At 46.7% G+C, this 27,144-nt stretch overlaps 1 protein-coding gene across 1 annotated transcript; it reads right to left on the bottom strand.

Moving 5' to 3' along the window:
• Positions 1-2,409: 2,409 nt before the first annotated feature.
• Positions 2,410-18,836, bottom strand: LOC121302382 (nectin-4-like). The gene is made up of 11 exons (XM_041232316.1): positions 18,395-18,836; positions 12,794-13,024; positions 11,831-11,998; positions 10,835-11,119; positions 9,745-9,862; positions 7,702-7,853; positions 6,536-6,695; positions 5,632-5,707; positions 5,421-5,483; positions 4,553-4,729; positions 2,410-3,949 (listed from the first exon to the last, which is right to left on the bottom strand). The coding sequence occupies exons 1-11, from the start codon at positions 18,474-18,476 to the stop codon at positions 3,584-3,586; spliced, it is 1,878 nt and encodes a 625-aa protein (XP_041088250.1). The 5' UTR covers positions 18,477-18,836; the 3' UTR covers positions 2,410-3,583.
• Positions 18,837-27,144: the final 8,308 nt, after the last annotated feature.

Below are 27,144 nucleotides of genomic sequence, written 5' to 3'. Positions count from 1 at the left end.
CATTCTTTCAATAGTTTTTTTAACTCATTATTGCCATCATGATTATTCTAAAGGACGGTGAGGCTAAAACATTGACAAAAAAATGAAATATTTTCCATTGCAGCTGCAACCCCCTTAATGGAACTACAGCAAGACTTGCTGCTCCTGTAATATCCACTGTGGGTTTGGATTCTCTATAGATATGTAGAAGCCGGCAATGGCCAAGGGAACGGCTTTGTGCGCCTGTGTTGCTTTTACTTTCGTCACCGCCTGAAATAGGAAGTTTGAGGTTAGCCTGTGAGATTGAGAGGCGAGGGGAGGAGGGTGTTAGGCAGGGAGAAGTTTGCAGCCGTCCTCCCACAATCGCGGAGACAGGAAACACAGATATCTGAGACAGGCTTTAATAAAGCACAGGGACTCAGGCGCCCTTTTGCGTACCCAGAACCTGCCAGGGAGTCACCAAGCGTCTGAATAGAGCCTTGGAGTTACCAACACCTTGAGAAGGAAGGGAGGTCGTGAGCGAGTCTGAAATTCCCGTAACTCTGAAAATGAATAATGTTCAAAGCTGCCGGCATAAAGGAACAGTGTGTGGCAGACAGACTGATGGGCAATTGACAATCTGATGCTCTCAATACTTTCTGCTAAATCACGTTTATAACAAGTTTCAGGAGAATCGCTTCTCCAGATATAGGGATGAAATGCAAGTGTGACAGACAGACGGATGTGCTGACAGACAGACAGCCTCTTGTAGCCCCAGAGATAGAGACAGAGAGAGAGAGAGGAGGGAGAGAGGGGGGGAGAGACAGGAGGGAGAGAGATGACAGAGCACAAGAAGTTGTGCAAGTGAATTGGTGTGACATACAGCTTCTTGCTCAACAGAACTTTAAAATAAAAAACAGTTTCCACAGCAACAAGGAAGACCGATAGCTACTTGTTTTTGACAGCTCCCCACGCCCTTCTCCTCTCACTCTCCTCCCCTTTCCCTCTATCGCAGTCTCTCTGTTTGTCCTCCTCTGAATCAAAACCCACATCCGCTGATCTGCTTGAGAGAACCAGTTCTGCAGCAGCATGGGTAGGACTTCTAACCTCCCTCTAAGCCCTACTGTCGCTGCATATTCTTATACCAGATTAGTAATAGGATGACTTGGGATCTCGGTTCCTTCTGATTTTTCATGCCAGCCTCAATAAAGACGAGTCACTTAATAACATGATGAGATCCCGTTTGTACGCTCTGCTTGTAAATGAGAAACAAAGGCTTGGCTGATTTGAAAGCCAGTAGACTTGGAATAGGTGAAACTCTACAATGAACACTGTAGTCCTTTTTACAACACGGTACAGAAACACACTGTCATATTTCATTACGTTTAATCTTAAGACAAGAATGACTTAATATGTAGCAATATTATACAGAGTGTATCAGTTTGTATACAAAAACGTTAAAACAAAAACAGACATTAGATTTACATATTATGAACAAACATACAAATTACTCCCACAATTTGTTCCCTAAACAACATTAGCAGTTTAAAAAGTTTTTTCAACTTGCCGCTTTAGTAGAACAGTAAAACATTGCAACTGGGCATTATAACATTGTGAAGATGTGTGCGCACACATGGATTTAATATGTAACTGCTATGCAAAAACACAGCAATTAGAGACACTTAACAGACAGTGTTACTAACAGATAACACTATACACACACATAGTAAATCTAGTAACCATGCATAATAAGACTGTGATTCTATGTAAATACACAGAACGCTTTATCGGATCTCCTCAGGGGAGATGGAAAAATATCCCGCGTAAACTGCTGTCCCAAGTAAACGAGATGAAATCGCATCTCATCACGAGGCGAGGCAGCTGCGATGCTGCCACCTTTCTTTGCAACAGCAGCCTGAGAAATCACAGGAGACTCCAGCAGCTGCTTGAAGAGTTCAACGTGGCTTACGAAAGTCACAGCGTAATCACGCACTCGCCTCCCCACGCTGCGCCAAGCGCTCTAGCTCTGGAAAGCGATCTCCGGACGAAGTGACGTCCCAGGTGAACGACAGGAACAGCGTTGGGAAGAATCGTCCCCCCGGAGTTCTGCCCCATTAAAAACAGCAATCCCGCTCAACTGGCTGGGGAGGGGGGAAGGTTTAGGTTGGCCAGGGTGTCCTCGGCTCACCACGCACCCCTGCAGTCTGGCCGGGCGCCTGTGGGTTTGCCTGTCAGCTGCCCAGGAGCTGCATTATCCTCCGACGCTGTAGCTCCCTGGCGGCTGCATGGTGAATCCTTCGGAGGACAGCATGTGTTCGTCTTCGCCGCTCCCGAGTCAGAGCAGGGGTTGTAGTGGTGAGCCGAGCATAAATAATAACTGGGCATTTCAAATTGGGAGAAAAAAAATAACAAAAAAAAAACAGAAAAATAAAAAAAAGGTCCAACGTTTTAAAAAAGTAATTTGCAATTTTACAATACCATCATTTCAATAGAAAACACAAAGTTATGAGGAAAAAAAATACAGTTGAGTTGAGCTGCAGTTAAAATAATACCCTTGCCAGGGTTCGAGGGTCAATCCTGTTTATCAATTTTTTTAAATCAATTCCGAATTCCACTTCCGAGTCCATTCCAAGGAATCAGAATTGATGTTTTAGAGACGTAGGAATATCGTTGCGATTGCTCAACTGTGTTCGTCTGAAGCCAGTTTAATTGACAAACAAGCAAACAAAAACAAATAAACAAACAGCAACTTCGATGGGGGTCATTTGTTGCCGCTGAAAACGAGAAGCGCGTTTTAACAGAATATTCCAGATTGCAAATTTTGACCAAATATTTGGAATTGATTTAAAAAAAAAAAGGTTATGGAATTTAAATCAGTATTGCAAAAACAGGAAATGACCTCAAACACTGGTCTTACTTCCTTCCCCAAAACACATTCTTTGTTTCATTCCATTTTGGTAAAGTTGCTGCCAGGGGTTTCCTTATGCAGGCGCAATTCCAGTTTAGACAAACAGGTGGCGCTGTTTCATTTCCGGTCTTGCGCAGTGAAGTTTAAAGACTAATCCAGTCTGGTGCAGAATTTGGTATAGTTGCCTGCAGTTCCCCCATTGACCCCCCAGATGGCCCTGTTTTCTTCCAGTGTACACCATCTCAGCACAGTTGAATGCTGTTTAGTACAGTCTTGTGGTGAATCAAAATCGCAATGGTGTACATTGCTGCAGTCTGACCAGAATTTGTATACAGTTACAGCTGCCTGCAATACCACCTTTTGGCCTAACAGGTGGCGCTTTTCCCTTTCAGTTTACATATATATATTATATATATATATATATATATATATATATATATATATATATCCAGAGGTCAGGTCAAACAGAATCCCATTGGTGTAGCTGCTGGCTGTAGTTTTACCTGGGTTTATAAAAAGGCAGTGATACATCCATCAGAGCAACAGATGGCACTGTTTTTTGGTCCAATTGACATGGTAGCCTTTCAAGTTTCTTTTTAATTAGCTGCAATACACCTGTCAGCCACCAGATATCACTGTTTCCCAATTACACTACAGTTCAGTTCAGTTCAGTTCAAGTTCATTCTAACCCCAATATTCCCTGCAGGTAAAATTCTGTCACACAAAATGCGCCTTGGGATGGATGAAAATCCCGTTGGAGGTCGGCTTCGGTTGGAGCGTCCCGTTGTCCATGTGGAAGTGCTGGGAAAGGGCTTCGGTAATGCACTCTCTCTCCATCTCTACCCCCTCTCCCTGTCTCCCTCTTTCCCCGTCCTCGCTCAGCTCATCGTAGGACTCGTCCCGCTCTTGAGATTCCTCCCCCTGGGATCCCAGTGAGGAGTCCCAGAGTTTCCTTTCGGTCAGGTGCCGGGCGCTGCCGTTGGTTCTCTCGCGGGGCAGGGAGCGGGGCAGGGAGCGGGGCAGGGAGCGGGTGAGGTGGGTTCTCAGAAGGGAGGGGTTCAGAGGGGGGCGGAATCCAGGCTCCTAGGAAAATGAACATTAAAAAAAAAAAAGAATTCTAAAACATATTATTATTTATTTGACAGATCCCTGCTTTATCCCAGGCGCACAGGTGTCACAGGGCAGCACAGACAGGGTTACAATGCAGGCTTCATATTTAAACACAGTGCAGTTTACAACACTGCTAGAATACAATATGAACTAGGAGGCAGTGAGTTCTAGCTACAGTGACAGATAAATAATAATAATCTTTATATAGCGCCTTTCACAGTGGAGCACAAAGCGCTTTACAAGATACGAGTCTAGGGTGTGTGAACCATGCATCAGCTGCAGGGTCGCTTACAAAGATGCAGCACAAGGAGGTTCAGTGACTTGCTCAGGGTCACACAGTGAGTCAGCAGCTGAGCTGGGATTTGTAATAATAATAATAATAATAATAATAATAATAATAATAATAATAATTAACACATATTCCTTTCAAAACAGTACATTGAGACAAACAAGGCAATAAAAGTGCAACAGAATATATGTGCAAGAACAATACGAAGAAGAAGGAGGAGGATGTTTAAATAAATCAGATAAAAATGATTCAAAGCCTATGTTTAATAAGCAAGCATTGCCTCTCACCCGCAGTGACCTGGTGCTGCTCCTGACAAACGACTCGACTCTCAGCCTGGAGCTGCGGGCTTCCTCGTCCTCCTCCATCTCATCGTCCCGGTGCAGGGGAGGGTGGCCCGGGAACTCTGACACCCCCCGCACCGTCGACAGGGTGGAGCGGCTGTCCCGACTACGAGCGGAATTATCCTGAAGCGAAAAGAGTTAATCCTATAGGGTGAAGCCAAACTCTTGGCCGTAGCTCTACTCTTAAATATATGGGTGTAGGATTGATCCATGCTCTCCCTGGCATAATAAACCAGTTTTTTTTTCTGACCAGCTGCACTTAATCGGTTTTGCCACTAGGTGGCGAGCGAGCAGAAAATACATTCTAACAAAGCAGTTAACTTGTTATTAATTAATCAATTAGCAAAAGCTTTTCTCCAAAGCGAGTTCCAGAGATCTGATGCCCCCCCCCAACCAACCCGCACGTAGTAGTGCCACGATCATCAACAACCGCTGCTGCTGCTGCAGAGTCTCTTCCAATAGGACCTCGTTTGTTTGGCGTCTCATCCGAAGGACGGAGCACAAGGAGGTTCAGTGACTTGCTCAGGGTCTCTCTCACACACACAGTGAGTCAGTGGCTGAGCTGAGCTGGTATCAAGCCCCTTTCTTTAACCACTGGATCACCAAGCCTCCTTAAAAATACTTAATCCCTAAGCTTTACAGACAACCGTGCGTCCGGTCAGAGCACAGCTAAACTGCAATTTTCCCTAAAGCCAATTCATTGCTCATGCTCTCTCAAACAAAAGACAGTTACAGTTACTGTAATAAAATCGACTGCACATGGTCATTGCCTGGGTTAGACTGGGGCTTGATTTCTGGCAGACAGGTTCCTTACCGCTAGAGAGCTGGGGCTCTGGCTCGCGACGACTTCTTCTCGCAGCGGGATGCTTTCGTCCGTCTGCAAAGGAGAAAAAAAAACGAAAAAAACAGAAGCGTTTCAGTTAGTGACATGCTGGGTTAATACTGCAGACAGCCAGACCCCAAGTAGGATAGAAGAGGCAGGAATAACTCAGTTATTAAATTGAGAGCTACAGTGGTTTTGGTACCTGAGACCGGGGGTCGGTGTTGATAGAGTTCAGTCTTCTGAAAGATGTTTGTCTGGATAAGGAAGAGAGCTCCTCACTGTGAAGGCAGACAAAGAAAATGAGAGGAAAACTCACAAGAGCTCTCCATCCAATACAAGAGCTCTCCATTCAATACAAGAGCTCTCCATCCAATACAAGAGCTCTCCATTCAATACAAGAGCTAGCCATTCCAATACAAGAGCTCTCCATTCAATACAAGAGCTATCCATTCAATAGAAGAGCTCCCCATCCAATACAAGAGCTAGTCACTCCAATACAAGAGCTATCCATTCAATACAAGAGCTCTCCATCCAATACAAGAGCTAGCCATTCCAATACAAGAGCTCTCCATCCAATACAAGAGCTCTCCATCCAATACAAGAGCTAGCCATTCCAATACAAGAGCTCTCCATCCAATACAAGAGCTAGCCATACAATACAAGAGCTAGTCACTCCAATACAAGAGCTATCCATTCAATACAAGAGCTAGTCCTTCCAATACAAGAGCTCTCCATTCAATACAAGAGCTCTCCATCCAATACAAGAGCTAGCCATACAATACAAGAGCTAGTCACTCCAATACAAGAGCTATCCATTCAATACAAGAGCTAGTCCTTCCAATACAAGAGCTCTCCATTCAATACAAGAGCTCTCCATCCAATACAAGAGCTCTCCATTCAATACAAGAGCTCTCCATTCAATACAAGAGCTCTCCATTCAATACAAGAGCTCTCCATCCAATACAAGAGCTATCCATTCAATACAAGAGCTCTCCATTCAATACAAGAGCTAGCCATTCCAATACAAGAGCTCTCCATTCAGTACAAGAGCTCTCCATCCAATACAAGAGCTAGTCACTCCGATACAAGAGCTCTCAATGACTCACGTTTTCATGTTCAATGCCCTCTCCAGCTCCATGTTCCTTCGCTTGTGATGTCGATTGAGCAACAGCACGGCGATCACCAAGGTAACCAGCAACACCGCGACAACCGCTCCCACGGCGATCATCATCACAGAGCTGGAATTGGCTTTCCTTATTGCCGACTCTGAGAAAAGAACAGAGAGGTAGGGTTACAGCATTTTCAAAAAGAGGGTACAGCATGTTCAAAAAGAGGGTACAGCATGTTCAAACCAGGGGTACAGCATGTTCAAACCCAGGGGTACAGCATGTTCAAACCCAGGGGTACAGCATGTTCAAAACCAGGGTACAGCATGTTCAAACCAGGGGTACAGCATGTTCAAACCCAGGGGTACAGCATGTTCAAACCAGGGGTACAGCATGTTCAAAACCAGGGGGTACAGCATGTTCAAAACCAGGGTACAGCATGTTAAACCAGGGGTACAGCATGTTCAAACCCAGGGGTACAGCATGTTCAAACCAAGGGTACAGCATGTTCAAACCAGGGGTACAGCATGTTCAAACCAGGGGTACAGCATGTTCAAACCAGGGGTACAGCATGTTCAAACCAGGGGTACAGCATGTTCAAAACCAGGGTACAGCATGTTCAAACCAGGGGTACAGCATGTTCAAAACCAGGGGTACAGCATGTTCAAAACCAGGGGTACAGCATGTTCAAACCAGGGGTACAGCATGTTCAAAAAGAGGGTACAGCATGTTCAAAAAGGGGTACAGCATGTTCAAAACCAGGGGTACAGCATGTTCAAACCAGGGGTACAGCATGTTCAAAACCAGGGGTACAGCATGTTCAAAACCAGGGTAAATGATGCTGAATGCATTATACAGCATCGTGGAAAGTGGAAGAGGGTGTAATGACATGGTTTGAACACAAGGTGGCAGACTTGACCAGGCACCAAGGAATTGACACAGACAGAGAGAGAGAGAGAGAGAGAGAGTGAGAGAGAGAGAGAGAGAGAGAGAGAGAGAGTGTGTGTATCTCGCTCTCTCTATCTCTGTCTCCCATTACATATATATAAAGTGTAAATATATATTTATATATATATATATTATATATCTATATAATAATATAGATATATATATATAGATATATTATTATATCAAAGAAATTTGAATCACGCTGCACTTCAAATCACCTGACACTCGGATCTCCAGCTTCGCCTCCCCGAAGCCAGCTCTGTTTGACGAGCGGCAGATATAGACACCCGAGTCGGAGAGCTCCAGAGGGCGAGGGAACGAGAGAGAGCCGTTAACCACACTCACTCCATCCGGGAGAGCCGAGTCCCTCCTGAGAGAGAGAGAGAGAGAGAGAGAGAGAGATAGAGAGAGAGAGAGAAGAGAGATGAGAATCCCTCCATGGTAGCGCAGCAGATTATCAGGACGGAGCTCTCTATATAAACCAGGCTCTCCCAATCAGGCGAGGGTCGCTGGTGTCGATCGGGCTGATTCACTGCTCCGAGTGAAGCGAGTGGAGAGACAGCCGCTTGGGTTTGTTCGCCGCAGACTGTTCAGAAAAGCAGCGATCCATCGTCACAGACCCGAGCAGCCGTTTCTCCACTCGCAGCTCAGCCCGGTCCATGCTGGCGACCCCGGTCTGAGGAGCGCTCCGTCCGAGTAAACTGGTTCGTTTATCCCGTGTAACAAAAATACGAATGCGATCAGCCCCCAGGAATGTTCCCGTTTAAGCTGTTAATTAGTCACCCAGTGAATTATCGTGTGAAACGGAAACAGAGATGAGGTTTGCATTAATAACATGTGATTTCATCGTTTTCAAAAGGGCGAGATCACGCTGATTCATTCACATTTTCATCTTCATAACAGAAACAGCGACTTGTTTGATTTAAATGGTTAGCTTAGAAAAAGCTTACCCTCACAACAGTTTCCCTCAGTAAAAAACACAGCAAAGTGTAATACAGCACAGTGAAACCCTGGTAAAGCACAGAGAGGTGTGGTAAAGCATAGGGAAGCATTGTAAAGCACAGAGAGGTCTGGTAAAGCATAGGGAAGCATTGTAAAGCACAGAGAGGTCTGGTAAAGCATAGGGAAGCATTGTAAAGCACAGAGAGGTGTGGTAAAGCATAGGGAAGCATTGTAAAGCACAGAGAGGTCTGGTAAAGCATAGGGAAGCATTGTAAAGCACAGAGAGGTCTGGTAAAGCATAGGGAAGCATTGTAAAGCACAGAGAGGTCTGGTAAAGCATAGGGAAGCATTGTAAAGCACAGAGAGGTCTGGTAAAGCATAGGGAAGCATTGTAAAGCACAGAGAGGTGTGGTAAAGCATCGGGAAGCATTGTAAAGCACAGAGAGGTGTGGTAAAGCATAGGGAAGCATTGTAAAGCACAGAGAGGTCTGGTAAAGCATAGGGAAGCATTGTAAAGCACAGAGAGGTCTGGTAAAGCATAGGGAAGCATTGTAAAGCACAGAGAGGTCTGGTAAAGCATAGGGAAGCATTGTAAAGCACAGAGAGGTTTTGTAAAGCATAGGGAAGCATTGTAAAGCACAGAGAGGTCTGGTAAAGCATAGGGAAGCATTGTAAAGCACAGAGAGGTCTGGTAAAGCATAGGGAAGCATTGTAAAGCACAGAGAGGTCTGGTAAAGCATAGGGAAGCATTGTAAAGCACAGAGAGGTCTGGTAAAGCATAGGGAAGCATTGTAAAGCACAGAGAGGTCTGGTAAAGCATAGGGAAGCATTGTAAAGCACAGAGAGGTCTGGTAAAGCATAGGGAAGCATTGTAAAGCACAGAGTGGTCTGGTAAAGCACAGGCAAGCATTGTAAAGCACAGAGATGTATGGCACCAGACCTCTCTGTGTTTTACAATTCTTCCCCTACTTTTATTTCTTCACCACCAGTCTCTTTTGCTTCCTCTTTCCACCTTTCCCTCACTCCCTCCTCCCCCCATCCTTCTCTCCTGCCTGTTTCTCGGCTCTGGGTGACAGTTCTCAGAGTCTCTAGCTCTCCAGATACAAGCGCGGACTCGTCTCTTACGCCTCATCTCTTCGATGGGTTTTCCCTATTTTTTTTTCCCAAGCTGTCAGAAGCGAGGGAGTGGCACAGAGCGTCTGTAAAAACAACCATCAATCCCGCATAAGAGTAACCACTACCCCCCTTTACTAAATAAGCAAATCCACACAGAGAGACCCACACCGACACAGAGAGCTGCAAACGTGGACGATACTTACCTTGTCCATGTGAAGTGGTTTGGTTCTGGGTTCCCTTTCCCCACGCATTTCAAAGCCCCCTCTTCCATCCCGACGAACCAATCATTTTCGTAGCCTGTCAACGACACGTCCGGGGGATCTGAGACAGAGAAAGACGTTAGCTATAGCCGTTTCAGCAAGCGACACTTGTTTGAGAAAACACCTCGCTTAATTTTTTTAAGTGAATACAATTGTCTGTTCAGATAACTTAGTGAAGCTATCCAGCAACAAACTCCACCACCCCCAGCTGTACTGCTTTCCTAGAAAAAGGGAAACATTTTGGGGAGATCATTCTCCTTGCTGGATGTCTGGATGGCTCTTTCAAATCCTTGGCGCGTTTTTTTACAAAGGGGAGACGACGATCTATTCAGAGACACTCGGGTATTCAGCAGGTCAGCGGTCTGTGTGAGGAAACATGGCCAACGAAATCTCCAGCCCAGGTCTTGCTGCGAATCTGTTGTTGTTGCCAAATTTTAACCCTACACATGTATTCGTACACTTAACCCTTTGCGGTCCTGTGTCGGACCAGGTCCGACGTTACAATGTTCCCTTTCCAGTCCGATGTCAGACCCCGTCCAACATCATCAAAAAGACGTCAAGTGCAGGTCTCTGGTCGTTTTTTTCTCCGGAAAAAGCCGAGAAAACTTTTCAATGGCCGAGTGAGACCGATAGGAGCCGATAAAAAGGGGCGTATCTGATAGCCGCCCCCCTGCACCACAGAGATAACACGAACATAACAAAGGAGACAGCTGCTTCTGCATCCAGCGCTCAGAGAATATCACAGACCTCTGCAGAGCGTTCTGAGATGTTACAGTAATAAAATAATGACTGGGATCGCGTTATTGAGGAGATTGGTGATAAAACGAGTGATCAGGAGAGGATTGATCAGTTCGCACGTCTATAAAGAGGTGTGTGAACAGCGAACAAGGGGTGGGGCTTGGCTGGAGACGCAGTGCTGAGTGTCCTTTTAAACCTGTAGAAAGTGGACCCGACGCGCCTGACAAGCGCTGAATGAACGGTCCGCTAATTGAAGGCGTATGTCAGAAGCACACACACACGCACGTTTACTCACAGTGCACCACGACGGTGTAGGGGATCCTCCTCGGTTCGCTGAGACTCTGGTGAGTGATCAAGCAGTCCAGCTTCTCTCCGTTCATCCCTCGACTGGGCTTCACCCAGAACTTGTTTGTCACTTTGCCCCCGGCTGCTTGATTAAGCTGGCTTGACCCTTCCAGGCCCGTCTCCCAGGCAACCGTGGGGGGCACGACCCCCCAGGAAGTGCATACCGCCGCCACGGCGAGCGCGGAACCTTCCACGAGAGGTGGGGAGGCGGGATCAAGGCTGGAGACCGGAAGGCCTGGAAGAAGAAGGAATGTATCGTCAGAAGGAGGCTGGCTGGTCCAGCAGTTAAAGAAAAGGGGTCTTGATACCAGAAGGTTCAAATCACTGTGTGAGAGACCCTGAGCAAGTCACTGAACCTCCTTGTGCTCCGTCCTTCGCATGAGACGCCAAGCAAACGAGGTCCTATTGGAAGAGACTCTGCAGCAGCCCCTGACTCACTGTGTGTGTGTGAGAGACCCTGAGCAAGTCACTGAACCTCCTTGTGCTCCGTCCTTCGGATGAGACGCCAAACAAACGAGGTCCTATTGGAAGAGACTCTGCAGCAGCCCCTGACTCACTGTGTGTGTGTGAGAGACCCTGAGCAAGTCACTGAACCTCCTTGTGCTCCGTCCTTCGGACGAGACGCCAAACAAACGAGGTCCTATTGGAAGAGACCCTGCAGCAGCCCCTGACTCACTGTGTGTGTGTGAGAGACCCTGAGCAAGTCAGTGAACCTCCTTGTGCTCCGTCCTTCGGATGAGACGCCAAACAAACGAGGTCCTATTGGAAGAGACTCTGCAGCAGCCCCTGACTCACTGTGTGTGTGTGAGAGACCCTGAGCAAGTCACTGAACCTCCTTGTGCTCCGTCCTTCGGATGAGACGCCAAACAAACGAGGTCCTATTGGAAGAGACTCTGCAGCAGCCCCTGACTGAGCCTATATGGGGGGGGGGTTGTGAAATACTCACTCAGCAGACTCAGCTTGATGGTAGTCTCGAAGTTTCCCGATGGGAAAGTGATCACCTGACACACGTAGTTCCCCTGATCTTCCAGAGTCACGCCTCTGATCAACAGGGCGGAGTCTGCAATAGGCTGTGTCTTCTCGAAGGAGACTCTGTCTTTGTAAGGGTCGAAAACTGGAAGAGAAGAGATTTATTGAAGCACTCGGGGCTATAACTGGGGGGGGGGAGGCATGTTGAAAAGTCACACTGTCTGACTGCTTCAGTGGAATTGTAATTACTGAAACCCAAGTGTAACTGTGATTGCAATGGGAAGCAATGGCACTGGAATTGCAATTAAACCAAATAATTCTGCTTGTAATTGGAGTCTGGCTGGTCCAGTGGGTAAAGAAAAGGGGTCCGGATACCAGGAGGTTCAAATCACCCGGCTCACACTGACTCACTGTGTGTGTGTGAGAGACCCTGAGCAAGTCACTGAATCTCGTTGTGCTCCGTCCTTCGGATGAGACGCCAAACAAACGAGGTCCTATTGGAAGAGACTCTGCAGCAGCCCCTGACTCTCTGTGTGTGTGTGAGAGACCCTGAGCAAGTCACTGAACCTCCTTGTGCTCCGTCCTTCGGATGAGACGCCAAACAAACGAGGTCCTATTGGAAGTGACTCTGCAGCAGCCCCTGACTCACTGTGTGTGTGTGAGAGACCCTGAGCAAGTCACTGAACCTCCTTGTGCTCCGTCCTTCGGATGAGACGCCAAACAAACGAGGTCCTATTGGAAGAGACTCTGCAGCAGCAGCAGCAGTTCTTGATGATGCAGAGTTCACCCCCTAGTCAAGAGACTCTGCAGCAGCAGCATCAGTTGTTGATGCAGAGTTCACCCCCTAGTCAGTTTGGATAAAAGTATAATAATAATAATAATAATAATAATAATAATAATAATAATAATAATAATAAATAATAATACACCGTTCTCATACCGTGTTGTCCCATCGTTGTGTGAAAGAGGATGATCTGCTCTCGATTCGCAGCGCCCTCGTTTTCGGGGGGTACTTTGAACCAGGCCACCTGTTGCACCACCTCCTTCGTGCCGTTTGTCTGCGTTTCTGACTTGGGTTCGAATCGACAGGGCAGACGAGCTACCCCTTCTTCCAGAGCGCTGAGGGAGAACACAGGGGTGGGGGGCTCCAAGAAACCGCAGAGAGAAGGGGCTGGGGGGGAGGGGGAGGGAGAGGGAGAGAGAGAGATTCACAAATTCAGCTTCTTAAAGTCTAATGAAACCTGATGAATAATGTTACCTTAACTTATTAAATTACAAACGACTGCTTTGTAGTTTTCCCTGATACTTAACCAAAAAGTCAAAAATTGAAAAAATATTTAATATTGATACTAGACTTCATTGAGGGGATCATTGCAATATTAATAATAATAATAATAGACTTCATTGAGGGGAGCTCTGAACCCCAGGACTGGGTGCAGCAGCAGCAGGGCTAGTGTGAGTTTCTAACCCTGCTCAAACTCCTGGCTCCTGATCATTGCAATATTAATAATAATAATACTAGACTTCATTGAGGGGAGCTCTGAACCCCAGGACTGGGTGCAGCAGCAGCAGGGCTAGTGTGAGTTTCTAACCCTGCTCAAACTCCTGGCTCCTGATCATTGCAATATTAATAATAATAATAGACTTCATTGTGGGGAGTTATGAACCCCAGGACTGGGTGCAGCAGCAGCAGGGCTAGTGTGAGTTTCTAACCCTGTAAAGGACTCCCAGCGTAAAACAGCCACTGCACAGAAAGTTAATCCTGTTTCACTCCCACGGGTATTGAGAGACAGGAAGGGAGGGAGGGAGGGAGGGAGGGAGTCTTCTCTCAGGTAGCATGACATGCAGGTGATGAACGAGCGCTGCAATGCCGTCACACTTGTTTTCCAAGCTCTCCTCACGCAAGCCTTTCCAGGTCAGTGCCAAAGACTGGAACAAAAACTACAAAAAAATAATTTAAAAACCACCGTCCTGCCCCTACACACAGGGTTAGAAACACAGACGCCATGTGTAACCATGGAAACACCCAGGGGCTTAATATCCAACCAGCTGCAATATCCACACACCTCTTAGAAACGTGTCCCATTGCAAAAACACAGCAAAGTCTAATACAGCACAGAGAGGTGTGCTAAAACATTGTGAAGCATTCTAAAGCACAGAGAGGTCTGTTAAAGCATAGGGAAGCATTGTAAAGCACAGAGAGGTCTGGTAAAGCACAGGGAAGCATTGTAAAGCACAGAGAGGTCTGGTAAAGCATTGTAAAGCACAGAGAGGTCTGGTAAAGCACAGGGAAGCATTGTAAAGCACAGAGGGGTCTGGTAAAGCACAGGGAAGCATTGTAATGCACAGAGAGGTCTGGTAAAGCATAGGGAAGCATTGTAAAGCACAGAGAGGTCTGGTAAAGCATAGGGAAGCATTGCAAAGCACAGAGGGGTGTGGTAAAGCATATTAAAAAACGGGGTAAACTAACCCTTTTTAAAAGTGTCCCACAGTAAAAGCACATCTTTCCACTTTTTAAGTAATCAAAAGACGCTTTCGTTTGGAATGTGGTTCTGTTTCCATTCACACACTAACGCACGGTGTGAAATGACTCTGGCAGTAATTAAATGTGGACTCCGAACTACCCCGGGAGGTAAGTTTGAACATTACGGGATGCAAGTCAGCGCTTTTGTAAAGAAAAAACACACACACACACACCTCTATCTCAAAACAGCGTGTCATGATTCATCGAAACTCAATGAGTTTCACCACCCATCATTATCCTCTTATTGATGACTGCGATTGGCTAACGGCTAGTCACGTGGTGTTCAGTACTGGGCAACGAATGTTGTCTTTACAGAAATAAACAAAACAAAACAAACAAACAAACAAACACAAACTTCAGGTCCTGTAAAAGCTGGGTCAACACAGCTGTGGCCAAATTTTTTGCATCACCTAGAATGTATACACTATAAAATTATATATAATATATATATATATATATTATATATATATATATATATATATATATATATATATATATATATATATATATATATATATAAAACGGCCTGTAGTTTCATCATTTCGTGATCAAGGGCTAGTTCCCGTTCTCCTAACCTAAAAAACCCCCCCCCCACACACCAAGATCTCTTGTAAAACAACGGTGGTTCAGAGACATTAGCTAAACCTAGAAGATCGACAGAGTAACACATTACGTTTGAGTTACTGACTGGGACGTTTCCACTAGAAGTCTTTCTCAGCGTCTTCAGTGTAAATTCAACGGCAAAGGTTTCCACTTAAATTTTTAAGCCATCCATAAGACTTTGGGCCCCGACAGCTGCGCGTGCTATAACACGTCTGCAAACTGCAAAACCACACTGAGAATTGGGGGGGGGGATCTGCGACTTTAATAGCTTTTGTCTCCGTGGGTGTCCCTTTTCAACTAAACAAGGGCAATTTGATTTGAGAAAACAATTATTAAAGCCGCGCCGCGTACCGTTCCGCACTCGAGTCGTGTTTTAACGAAGGAAACGTCTTGAAAAGACACGGATTAAGGCAGGTAATCTGGCGAAGCGTTGTGTCATTCGCTTTGGTGCCAGGAAGAAAGTAGATTTTTTTTTTTTAATTCTGAAGTCAGAACGCTAAAGCCAACCCCCAGCCCACGCCGCTTCCTTTGTAGAGCTTGGCTGTGCTGAATACAATGTTCTTTATAGAGTGGTTAGTTTACCCTGTTTTTTGTAATGCTTTACCAGAACTCTCTGTGCTTTACAATGCTTCCCTGTGCTTTTCCAGACCTCTCTGTGCTTTACAATGCTTCCCTATGCTTTACTAGACCTCTCTATGCTTTACAATGCTTGCAAATGCTTTACCAGACCTCTCTGTGCTTTACAATGCTTCCCTATGCTTTACCAGACCTATCTGTGCTTTACAACGCTTCCCTATGCTTTACTAGACCTCTCTATGCTTTACAATGCTTCCCTATGCTTTACCAGACCTCTCTGGGCTTTACAATGCTTCCCTATGCTTTACCACACCTCTCTGTGCTTTACAATGTTTCCCTATGCTTTACCACACCTCTCTGTGCTTTACAATGTTTCCCTATGCTTTACCGCACCTATCTGTGCTTTATTACACTTTGATATGCTTGTACTTTGGGAAACATTTATTATAAGGGGTGGCCTTCCATATTAATTAATGGTTTACAATGTGTCCTTCACAGAAAGCCACAATCTGTCTTCAGCTCTGGTGACAAATTAACAGAAACGCAACGCTTGAGAGAGACGAAGCTGGAACTCCATGGATCAAAGCGCGCTCCTGTTCAATCATCGCAAAAAGCACGTGTCCGCTAGTGACGTCTTTAACCCTGCAATGCCCATTTCTGTACCCCTAAATGCATAGCCGCCACCTCTATATTGTTATCATTCAGACCCAGTTTCGAAAGTCAGGATTCTTCAGCGGGACGGGAGGGGGACACGGAATCTAATCACAGAAATAAAGGAGCCTTTCCTCTTGAAAAAACAAACAAACAAAAAAAACGCTTGGGCATTAGAGAGTTAATCCCGCCCCCTCCCCCTCCCCAACCATCACTGGAAAGAGGCAGTCTTCCGTGCGTCTGTTCTCTCCCTTGCGCAAGATGTTGCATTCGTAATTTCCAGGCACAGTCAAAGTGCAGTTTCGTTTTATGGTCAGGTGTAGCTCACCCCAGACTGAACTGTGTTACCCAATACAATCGCGGTGCGGGGATTAAAGAAAATAACTTGTTAGCAGGAAGTTCTCAGGGTTAAATCACAGCTCAGCCGCTGACTCTGTGTGTGTGTGTGTGTGTGTGAGACCCTGAGCAAGTCACTTCACCTCCTTGTGCTGCGTCCTTCGGATGAGACGCCAAGCAAACAAGGTCCTATTGGAAGAGACTCTGCAGCAGCCCCTGACTCACTGTGTGTGTGTGAGAGACCCTGAGCAAGTCACTGAACCTCCTTGTGCTCCGTCCTTCGCATGAGACGCCAAACAAACGAGGTCCTATTGGAAGAGACTCTGCAGCAGCCCCTGACTCACTGTGTGTGTGTGAGAGACCCTGAGCGAGTCACTGAACCTCCTTGTGCTCCGTCCTTCGGATGAGACGCCAAACAAACGAGGTCCTATTGGAAGAGACTCTGCAGCAGCCCCTGACTCACTGTGGTGTGTGTGAGAGACCCTGAGCAAGTCACTGAACCTCCTTGTGCTCCGTCCTTCGGATGAGACGCCAAACAAACGAGGTCCTATTGGAAGAGACTCTGCAGCAGCAGCAGTTAATCACGCTGTCTCCAGGTGGGAGTTTCACCCCATAACTCCCCCCCCCCCCCCCCCCCCCCCGTTCTCTGTCAGTCGCTCTGGATCAAAGCGTCTGCACAACGACTCAATTAATAAAATAACAGGAGTTGGACCTCACGATTACATCGACCCAATTCTACCAGCATTTCACTGTGCTGTACCCCAGACGCTTATCTCTCGAGTCCGACTGCCTTCGCTTTGCACACCGATTAAAAAAAATTAAAAAAAACTGCTTTCAAACCTGTCTAGTTAATCTCTGGGTAACGCCGCTCTGAAAAAAAACGCATACCAAGAAATAGAATCTAGTGACGCGATGTATACAGCATACATTCTTAGTATTTCGTCTCCCTTGCTTTCTTCTATTTCAAATCAGTTTTCCTTTTATTTGTTTATTTTCAGTTGCACGACAGATGACAGCAAACCCGCACAGCCACACCTGTGCACTTTAACCGGACTCTTGTTACTGACTTGCAAATTAACTTGAATTTTTTTTAAAAATAACTTTAAATAACTTTACTTGAAATGCAAAAGGAATCAGAATTGTTTTTTTTTTCAGCTTTCGTGTTGTCATTAGATAGATAGATAGATAGATAGATAGATAGATAGATAGATAGATAGACATATGTATGGATAGATATGCAGATAGATAGACAGACATGTATGTACGTATGTATATATTTATGTATGTATGGATAGATAGATAGATATGTATGTATGTATATATATATATATATATATAGAGAGAGAGAGAGAGAGAGAGAGAGAGAGAGAGAGAGAGAGACTTTTTTACCTTTTCACATTATGTAAAGCTGAAGACTTTGAGTTTATTTCTCTATGTTACACAGCACCGCACCCACACACCACGTCTGTTCAAAACTATCCAGACTATGTATTATGAAAGAATAAAAAAAAAGTTTAACTCAGCTTTATTTATCGCTTCTTGCAGCAGCCAGCATTATAAACGTGCCAATGAACTTTCGGGTCACAGCCAGGTAGACAGATAGACAGACAGACACACACGGGTAGACAGATAGATAGATGTAGATACAGATAGGTAGATATGAGATCGATAGTTACATGAGATAGACAGACAGATATGAGATAGAAAAATAGATAGATAGATGACACAGACAGACAGGTCGATAGCCAGATAGATAGACAGACAGATCGACAGATAGATCGCATGGTCATTATATAAACCCTCCCAAGCAAAACCTCTAAATGTAATCGATATATTTCAAAACCAGCTTACCGGGCGATACCATCAACACGATGCAGATCAGAAACCCCGGCGGGCACCGACAGAAAGCGATTCCGTGCATTTTAAAACCCATTCCCCCCTCGGTATCTCCGGTCCGTGGGTACCGTTTCCAAACGTCTCGGCTTCTTTATTGGGGTTTATTCGATAACAGCGTCTGAATCGCTCCCCAGCCCGTGTCGATTCCTTCAGTTTACAATTTCAAAAACAAACCAAACTCGAAAAGCAGGTTGGGCGGTCGCAAACTGACTCCGCGAAAAAAAAAAAACACTTAACTAAATAAATAAATATATTTATATATAAATAATTTTTTAAAAAAAGCTATTGAGGTTAAAGTAAGCGCTAACCCTACCCGAAGTTATGTTTACATGGGGTGGTTTTTAAAGCACGCACGATGACGCCATATTTATTGTGATTCAAACTCCGAGTCTAATCCACCTGTTGTGTGAAATTCTCTCTCTCTCTCTCTCTCTCTCTCTCTCTCTCTCTCCTCTCTCTCTCTCTCTCTCTCTCTCTCAACACCCCCCCCCCCCCCCCCCCCGGAGCGATTTTGCTAGCCAGAAGTTGTTTTGCAAGGCAGTGCACATCGGTTTCATGACATTGTTGTAAGCCAGTCTCCTGAAACCAAGTCCCAAGCAACACAAAAAGTGGATTAGTGATTTTAAACCGTCACTTCCTCGTCTTTATCAAGATATCCAATGCAAATTATATCGTCTTTTGCATGTCTATCTATCTATCTATCTATCTATCTATCTATCAGGGCTTCTCAAACTCGGTCCTGGGGGACCACGCCGAACGACCAAGCGTATTCCAACCGAGTTTAGGATTTTTTACTTGAACCAGAAGTCCCTTCACTGAAATGATCATTTAATTAATATGGCAAAATAAATGGACCATTGTGAAATTAGACCTTTTAAGCACATGTAAAGTTACTTATAAAATGTTACGGCTAACTTGAAATATGCAACTGTTTAAGAGCTGAAGACAAGTCAAAAGGTCTAATTAAGCAAATGATCAGAGCAGGGTTGGAATGAGAACCAGCAGCCGCCGCAGGGGGTCCCCGGGACTCAAACAAACCCGCCGGTCCGGGTCCTTCATCCAGTCACGACGCTGTGCTGAAAACACACAACAGTCTGCTTTGCGTTCACCGTGAACAACGCCTGCTTGACAAAGTGTCTCGCATCCGATTCGTAGAAAACAAACCAAAAAAAAAACAATAAAGAGAGAGAGAGGGGGGAGAGAGAAAGCGAGAGATGAGAGAGAGAGGAGAGGGGGGGAGGGAGAGAGAGAGAGAGAGAGAGAGAGAGAGAGAGAGGGAGAGAGAGGGAGAGAGAGAGAGAGAGGGAGAGAGGGAGAGGAGAGAGGAGAGAGGGGAGAGAGGGAGAGAGAGAGGAGAGAGAGAGAAGAGAGAAGAGAGAGAGAGAGAGAGAGAGGGAGAGAGAGAGAAGAGAGAGAAGAGAGAAGAGAGGGAGAGAGAGAGAGAGAGAAGGAGAGAGAGAAGAGAGGAGAGAGAGAGACAGAGAGAGAGAGAAGGAAAGAGAGGATATAGAGAGGAGAGAGAAAGAGAGAGGGATAGAGAGGGATAGAGAGAGGGAGCAGGATAGAGAGAGGGATAGAGAGGGATAGAGAGAGGGGAGAGAGAGGATAGAGAGGGAGAGAGGGATAGAGAGGGATAGAGAGAGGGGGGAGAGAGGGATAGAGAGGGGAGAGGGATAGAGAGGGATAGAGAGAGGGATAGAGGGATAGAGAGGGAGAGAGGAGGGATAGAGAGGGATAGAGAGAGAGAGAGAGAGAGATAGAGAGGGGATAGAGAGGGATAGAGAGGGATAGAGAGGGATAGAGAGAGAGAGAGAGGGGATAGAGAGGGATAGAGAGAGGGATAGAGGAGAGAGAGAGAGGGATAGAGAGCGGGAGAGAGAGGGGATAGAGAGGAGATTAGAATGAGAGAGGGGAGGAGGGATAGGAGAGAGAGAGAGGAGGAGAGAGGGATAGAGAGAGGGATAGAGAGAGAGGGAGGAGAGGGGATAGAGAGGGATAGAGAGAGGGGAGAGAGAGAGAGAGGGATAGAGAGAGGAGAGAGAGGAGATAGAGGGAGAGAGAGAGAGAGAGAGGGATAGAGAGGGATAGAGAGAGAGAGGGAGAGAGAGGGATAGAGAGGGATAGAGAGGGATAGAGAGAGAGAGAGAGGGATAGAGAGGGATAGGGAGAGAGAGAGAGAGAGAGGGATAGAGAGGATAGAGAGAGGGAGAGAGAGGGGGAGAGAGAGAGAGAGAGGGATAGAGAGGGATAGAGAGAGGGATAGAGAGGGATAGAGAGAGGGGAGAGAAAGGGATAGAGAGGGAGAGAGAGAGAGAGAGAGAGAGAGAGAGGGGGAGAGAGAGGGAGATTAGAGAGAGGGGAGAGAGGGATAGAGAGGGAGAGAGAGGGATAGAGAGGGATAGAGAGAGGGATAGAGAGGGATAGAGAGGGATAGAGAGGGATAGAGAGGGAGGGAGAGAGAGAGGGATAGAGAGAGATAGAGAGAGATAGAGAGGGATAGAGAGAGGGAGAGAGGGATAGAGAGGGATAGAGAGGGGGGAGAGAGAGAGGAGATAGAGAGGGATAGAGAGACCGATAGATAGAGAGAGGGGAGAGGGAGTAAGAGAGGGGGGGAGAGGGATTCGCTAGAGGGAGTGAGACGGGGTGATAACCCCATCAGGGATATAGATGGAGAGGGAGAGAGAGATCAATCTTTTCTCCCAGAGGAGATGTTGGGATACTAGAGGGATGAGAGAGGGGGCTAGAGAAAGGAGGGATAGAGAGGGATAGACGGGATCGAGAGAGGGATAGAGAGGGGTCTGGTAGAGCAGAGGGAAGCAGAGTAAAGGGATAGAGAGGTCTGGTAAAAGCAGAGGGATAGAGATTGATAAAGAACAGAGAGTATGGTAAAGCAGAGGGAAGAGAGGTAAAGAGAGAGAGAGGAGAGGTAAAGCAGAGGGAAGCAGAGAGGGAGAGAGAGGGATAGAGCATAGAGAAGAGATTGTAAAGCACAGAGAGAGAGAGGTAAAGCAGAGGAAGCATAGTAAAGCACAGGAGAGAGTCTGTTAAAGATAGGGAAGGTTGTAAAGCAAGAAGGTCTGGTAAAGAATGCGATTACATTGCAAAGCAGCGAGGTCATTTAAAGCACAGGGAAGCATTGTAAAGCAAGAGAGGTCTAAAGCATAGGGAAGCATTGTAAAGCACAGAGAGGTCTGGTAAAGCATAGGGACAGCAGGTGTAAAGCACAGAGAGGTCTGGTAAAGCATAGGGAAGCATTGTAAAGCACAGAGAGGTCTGGTAAAGCATAGGGTCCCATTGTTCGGCACAGAGAGGTCTGGTAAAGCATAGGGAAGCATTATAAAGCACAGAGAGGTCTGGTAAAGCATAGGGAAGCATTGTAAAGCACAGAGAGGTCTGGTAAAGCATAGGGAAGCATTGTAAAGCACAAAGAGGTCTGGTAAAGCATAGGGAAGCATTGGAAAGCACAGAGAGGTCTGGTAAAGCACAGGGAGGCATTGTAAAGCACAGAGAGGCGTGGTAAAGCATATTTTGAGTGTAAACCAACACTTCTAAAAGTCGCTCCAAAAATATTTGCTTAAGTGCTTCCAAATATGTTAGAAATATTTGCTACAGACGCGCCAGTGACTCAAGTTGTGTAGCATTAAATGGCAGGGCTTTGTTTTGGTTTTTTTTTTGTTTTTTTTTTGTTTCTTGTGTTTTTAGACGTTTTTTTCAAAAAAACCCCTCACTATACAATCTTTCCACAACCCCCCCCCCCCCCCCCCCCCGTCCCGCCCCCCCACATTAGGAATTTAGCCCATGGTGCCTAAATAGAGGACCAATATTTTATCGGTGTCGCTGCAGCGCCCGGGGTGTTAACTGGTCACACCTGCATAAGAAAAACAGATGATAGTCGTTCTGTAACCCGAGTCCTTCCAGCTTGGAACGCAAATTATTTTGAAACTGCGTTTTATACACTGAAAAAAAAAAACGACACCAGTCTCTATTGGAGTTGTTATCCATGTCTCAACACAGGCACTAATGTCTCAGCCGGGCGCAAGAGAGAAACGGATCCGGCAATTACTGTTGTGGGTATGACTCCTAACATTGTCAGCGCAGCAGCTATTGTTGAGAGACAAGTCCTGTCTGTTGCAGAAAAATGTCTTTGGGCGTCGCTCCTCCGAGTTTTGTTCGGCTGCGAAACTCGACATTGTGAGGAAGCTGGTGGGAATTCAAGTCTGCTTACATTCCCTGAAACAAAAGGTATCGTTAAGCTGTCAGGCCGCAAACTCCCTCCTCCCCCTCGAATCGACAGTACAGGCCAACCTGTCACCGCACGCAGAGCACCGTGCCAGGCGCGCCGAACCGCACGCAGAACAACGTGCGAGACGAGCAGAACCGCACGCAGAGCAACGTGCACCAGGCGGTGTTAGGCCGAACCGACACGCTCAGAAAAACGTGAGAGGACGAGCAGAACGCGCACGCCAGACACCAGCACCATGCCTCGAAGACGAGCCAGAAGGGTCTCGGGGCTGCCAGACGAGCAGAACCGCACGCAGAACAACGTGCGAGACGAGCAGAACCGCACGCAGAGCACCGTGCGAGACGCGCAGAACCGCACGCAGAGCACCGTGCGAGACGGGCAGAACCGCACGCAGAGCACCGTGCCAGACGAGCAGAACCGCACGCAGAGCACCGTGCGAGACGAGCAGAACCGCACGCAGAGCACCGTGCCAGGCGCGCCGAACCGCACGCAGAACAACGTGCGAGACGAGCAGAACCGCACGCAGAGCACCGTGCGAGACGAGCAGAACCGCACGCAGAGCACCGTGCGAGACGAGCAGAACCGCACGCAGAACAACGTGCGAGACGGGCAGAACCGCACGCAGAACAACGTGCGAGACGAGCAGAACCGCACGCAGAACAACGTGCGAGACGAGCAGAACCGCACGCAGAGCACCGTGCGAGACGCGCAGAACCGCACGCAGAGCACCGTGCGAGACGGGCAGAACCGCACGCAGAGCACCGTGCGAGAGGAGCAGAACCGCACGCAGAGCACCGTGCCAGACGAGCAGAACCGCACGCAGAGCACCGTGCGAGACGAGCAGAACCGCACGCAGAGCACCGTGCGAGAGGGGCAGAACCGCACGCAGAGCACCGTGCGAGACGAGCAGAACCGCACGCAGAGCACCGTGCGAGACGAGCAGAACCGCACGCAGAGCACCGTGCCAGAGGGGCAGAACCGCAGGCAGAGCACCGTGAGAGACGCGCAGAACCGGAGGAAGATGTCCTGGGATTTCAATGAGCCTTCCCCGGGCCGGGACACAACTACACAACTGCAGCTTTGGACAAACTTTTTTGCGTCACCCCCCTCTGAATAGAATGAACTGATTCTGTTTCATAATTCCAGCACGAAACCGCCGAATAATGTTATCTTAACACGGGGGCGGCCAGCCCTAGTTCTGGAGAGTTACGATCCAGCAGGGTTTATAGGTATTCCTTGATCATCAATTTCTGAAGACTTGGGATAATTCAATGTGGGCCAGTTACGCAATCGTGCTTTCTATTTAAGCAATCATTTGACCAATTAAGTCATTTAGAGATAACTTGGAATCAAAAACCCCCAATTAGCTGTACTGGCTATCGGCATTGCCTTTAAGAAGTATTTTAAATCGGCAGATATAAAATAAATCAAAACTTTAAAAAAATCGTCAAACTTTTACACTTTTGTTCTCCCTATTTACTACAAATGTAGTATTGTGTTATTTATCTAGAAGACAGGGGAATGCTGCCATCTAGTGGCTGTCGGTCAGAATTGCAAGTAAAAAAACAGCAGCTGACTGACCTCAAAACTTTCTTCTTTTTTTTTTAAGTTTCTTGAAACGGGAAGTGAGGCAGTTAGTGGTCATCGCTGCCAGGTTACGGTTGTCATGGAAACGAAAGAGGAAGAGGAGAGAGGCGAGAGAGAGGGGAGAGAGGAGAGAGATTCTCGCTTCTCTCTAGGAGAGAGAGAGAGAGAGAGGAGAGAGAGAGAGAGATTGAGAGAGAGAGGAGGAGAGAGGAGAGGAGAGAGGGGAGAGAGGAGAGAAGAGAGAGAAAGAGAGAGAGAGGAGAGAGAGGGGGGAGAGAGGAGAGAGAGGGGGAGAGAGAGGGGGAGGTAGAGAGGAGAGAGAGGGAGAGAGGAGAGGGTAGAGAGGGGGAGAGGAGATGGAGAGGAGAGGAGAGAGAGGGGGAGAAAGAGAGAGAGACCACACTGACATTAAATTAATTTTCTCCACCCAGAAAAAAAAAAACTCTATCACAAAAAAACCCACTCATTCTCATATAACAGACGTATCTCCCCTCAACTCAACACGACACGAACATCATGACACAGTAAAAATAGACACAATGAATCGTTCTTCCCTTTGCACATCAGCAGATGCGTCAGCCGCACCAAGAGTACATTGGCTTGTGGTTTTGACGGACTCTACTGTGCAGAATACATGCTATAGGGACTTTCTTCCTCTGCATCAGGACGCGGGACATGTGCTATGAAATCAGGACTAGCCAGATCTTATAGGGGACTGTTGGCATGTTTGACAAAACATACCAGAAACCAATTAGGATCATAGAGGCTGGTGTGAAAGAGACACTCACAGACACGGCGGGTTTGGGTAGCGATTTATTGCATCAAGGAAAAATACACAGGGCTCGTAAAAACACATTGATTTAAAAAAAAAAAAAAAAAAAAAAAAAAAAAAAACGAGTTACATTTTCAAATCAAACTTCAAATCTTTCCATTTACAAATCGTTACAGACTCCAGGCTCTCTGAAATGTCAGGTCTCCTGGATTTAACTTCAGCGAACTAATTATTTGCTTTGTGATTTTGTTTTCAATGTGTTTTTACAGTTTAAACAAACTATATATAAACATTTTGAGGCCTGGGAGAGAAGTCAAAAATGCGTTCCGTTTTAATCACAGAATAAGCGACCTGTTTGAGTCATTGAAGGTAGGAGGCGGAACAGAGAAGCGCCGCGGATTGACCCCAAGACACGTCTTCACATTTAGCACAGAGAGAAGAAAGAGAGGGCAGAAATGGAGGCGGAGAAGAGTTGAAAATAAAAGGCAGGAGCACTTTCTTGACAGAGAGAGAGAGAGAGAGAGAGAGAGAGAGAGAGAGAGAGAGAGAGAGAGAGAGAGAGAGAGAGAGAGAGAGGAGCCGTAGCAAACGATGCTGACACCTCCTCGGCGTGTGTGGAGCTTCACCGACTCGAGAGGGAGGCCCTCGTATCCCTCCTGTCTGACTCTACCTCTCCCCTCTCCTCTCTGTCTCTCTCCGAGCCTTCACTCTGATCCAGAGAGAGGAGAGGGAGAGGGAGAGGGAGAGAGAGGAGAGAGAGGGAGAGGGGGGGAGAGGGAGGGGAGGGGAGAGGGAGAGAGAGAGGGAGAGGAGAGGGAGAGAGGAGGGAGGGGGGAGAGGGAGAGAGAGACAGAGGAGAGGGAGAGAGAGAGGGAGGGAGAGAGGGGGGGGGAGGGAGAGGAGAGAGAGAGAGAGGTTAGAGGGGAGAGGGAGGAGAGGGGAGAGAGAGAGGAGAGAGAGGAGAGGGAGAGGGAGGAGAGAGGGAGAGAGAGACAGAGAGAGAGAGGGAGGGGGGAGAGAGGGAGAGAGAGCAGAGAGAGGGAGGGGGGAGAGGGAGAGAGAGACAGAGAGAGGTAGAGGGAGGGAGGGAGAGGGAGAGAGAGAAGAGAGAGAGAGGAGAGAGAGACAGGAGAGAGGTAAGAGAGAGGACAGAGAGAGGTAGGGGAGAGAGGGACAGAGAGAGAATCAATAGATCTGGGAGAGACCCCATCCCCCAAAGAAACAGAAAGGGAAGAAGAGGAGTGAGTAGAGGGAGGGAGGGGGGAGAGGGAGAGAGAGACAGAGGGAGGGGGGGAGAGGGAGACAGTTGCACAGACCGGCCGAGGTATCTACACCAGCGGTTTCACCCCCCAGTTTTCAGTTCTTTAACTAAACCCTGAACTGATAATTACCTTAATTAGGTCTAAAACACTCGGGAGCGTTCGAAAAAATAATGAACCATTGCGTGCTTTGAAACGGGAGGAACAGCCCTTTAAAGCATAAATATTAATGAAGAAAAAAACAAACAATTACATTAATCTTTTGATGCTCACAGCGGTAAACTTAAAAAAGCGACATTATCGCATTATTATTATTATTATTATTATTATTATTATTTATTATTATTATTATTATTATTATTATTATTAGGTAGAAAAGCGCTATAATTAAAAAGAGAGAGATTTTAAAAAGAACCCTCGCTTTTAATTAGGGAGGGGTTATTTTCTGGTGGAAACACGTTACAGGAAATTTGTGCAGCCCGGGGTGTTGCTGTTGTTTTTAAATATTGGGCCGGCTCTCTTTTTTCAGCTTGTGGGCGAACGTCCTTTTGAAATGTGTGAAACTTGAAGAACCCTCCTGCGGCTGACCGGCATCAAGCCCCCTGTGACAGATTTACTTCTTCTGCGATTTAATTGTTTCGTAGGTGTCCTGTGTGCCAACCGACAGCCCCTGGAAAGACAGAAAACAAACAAACAAACAATAACAATAAAAATAATAATAATAATAATAGACCAGTAATATTGCAGCGGACGGTCCAACTGGAAGGCGCCTAATAATGATCAAGTCGAGTCGCAGGACTCGCATCTCTCGCACCGCTGTCTGATTCAGTCACTCGGCCCTCTT

This window comes from Polyodon spathula, chromosome 29 (assembly GCF_017654505.1).
Source record: "Polyodon spathula isolate WHYD16114869_AA chromosome 29, ASM1765450v1, whole genome shotgun sequence".
Lineage (NCBI taxonomy): Eukaryota > Metazoa > Chordata > Actinopteri > Acipenseriformes > Polyodontidae > Polyodon > Polyodon spathula.
Note: the sequence above shows the minus strand (reverse complement) of the source record. Positions and strands in the feature narration are given on the sequence as shown.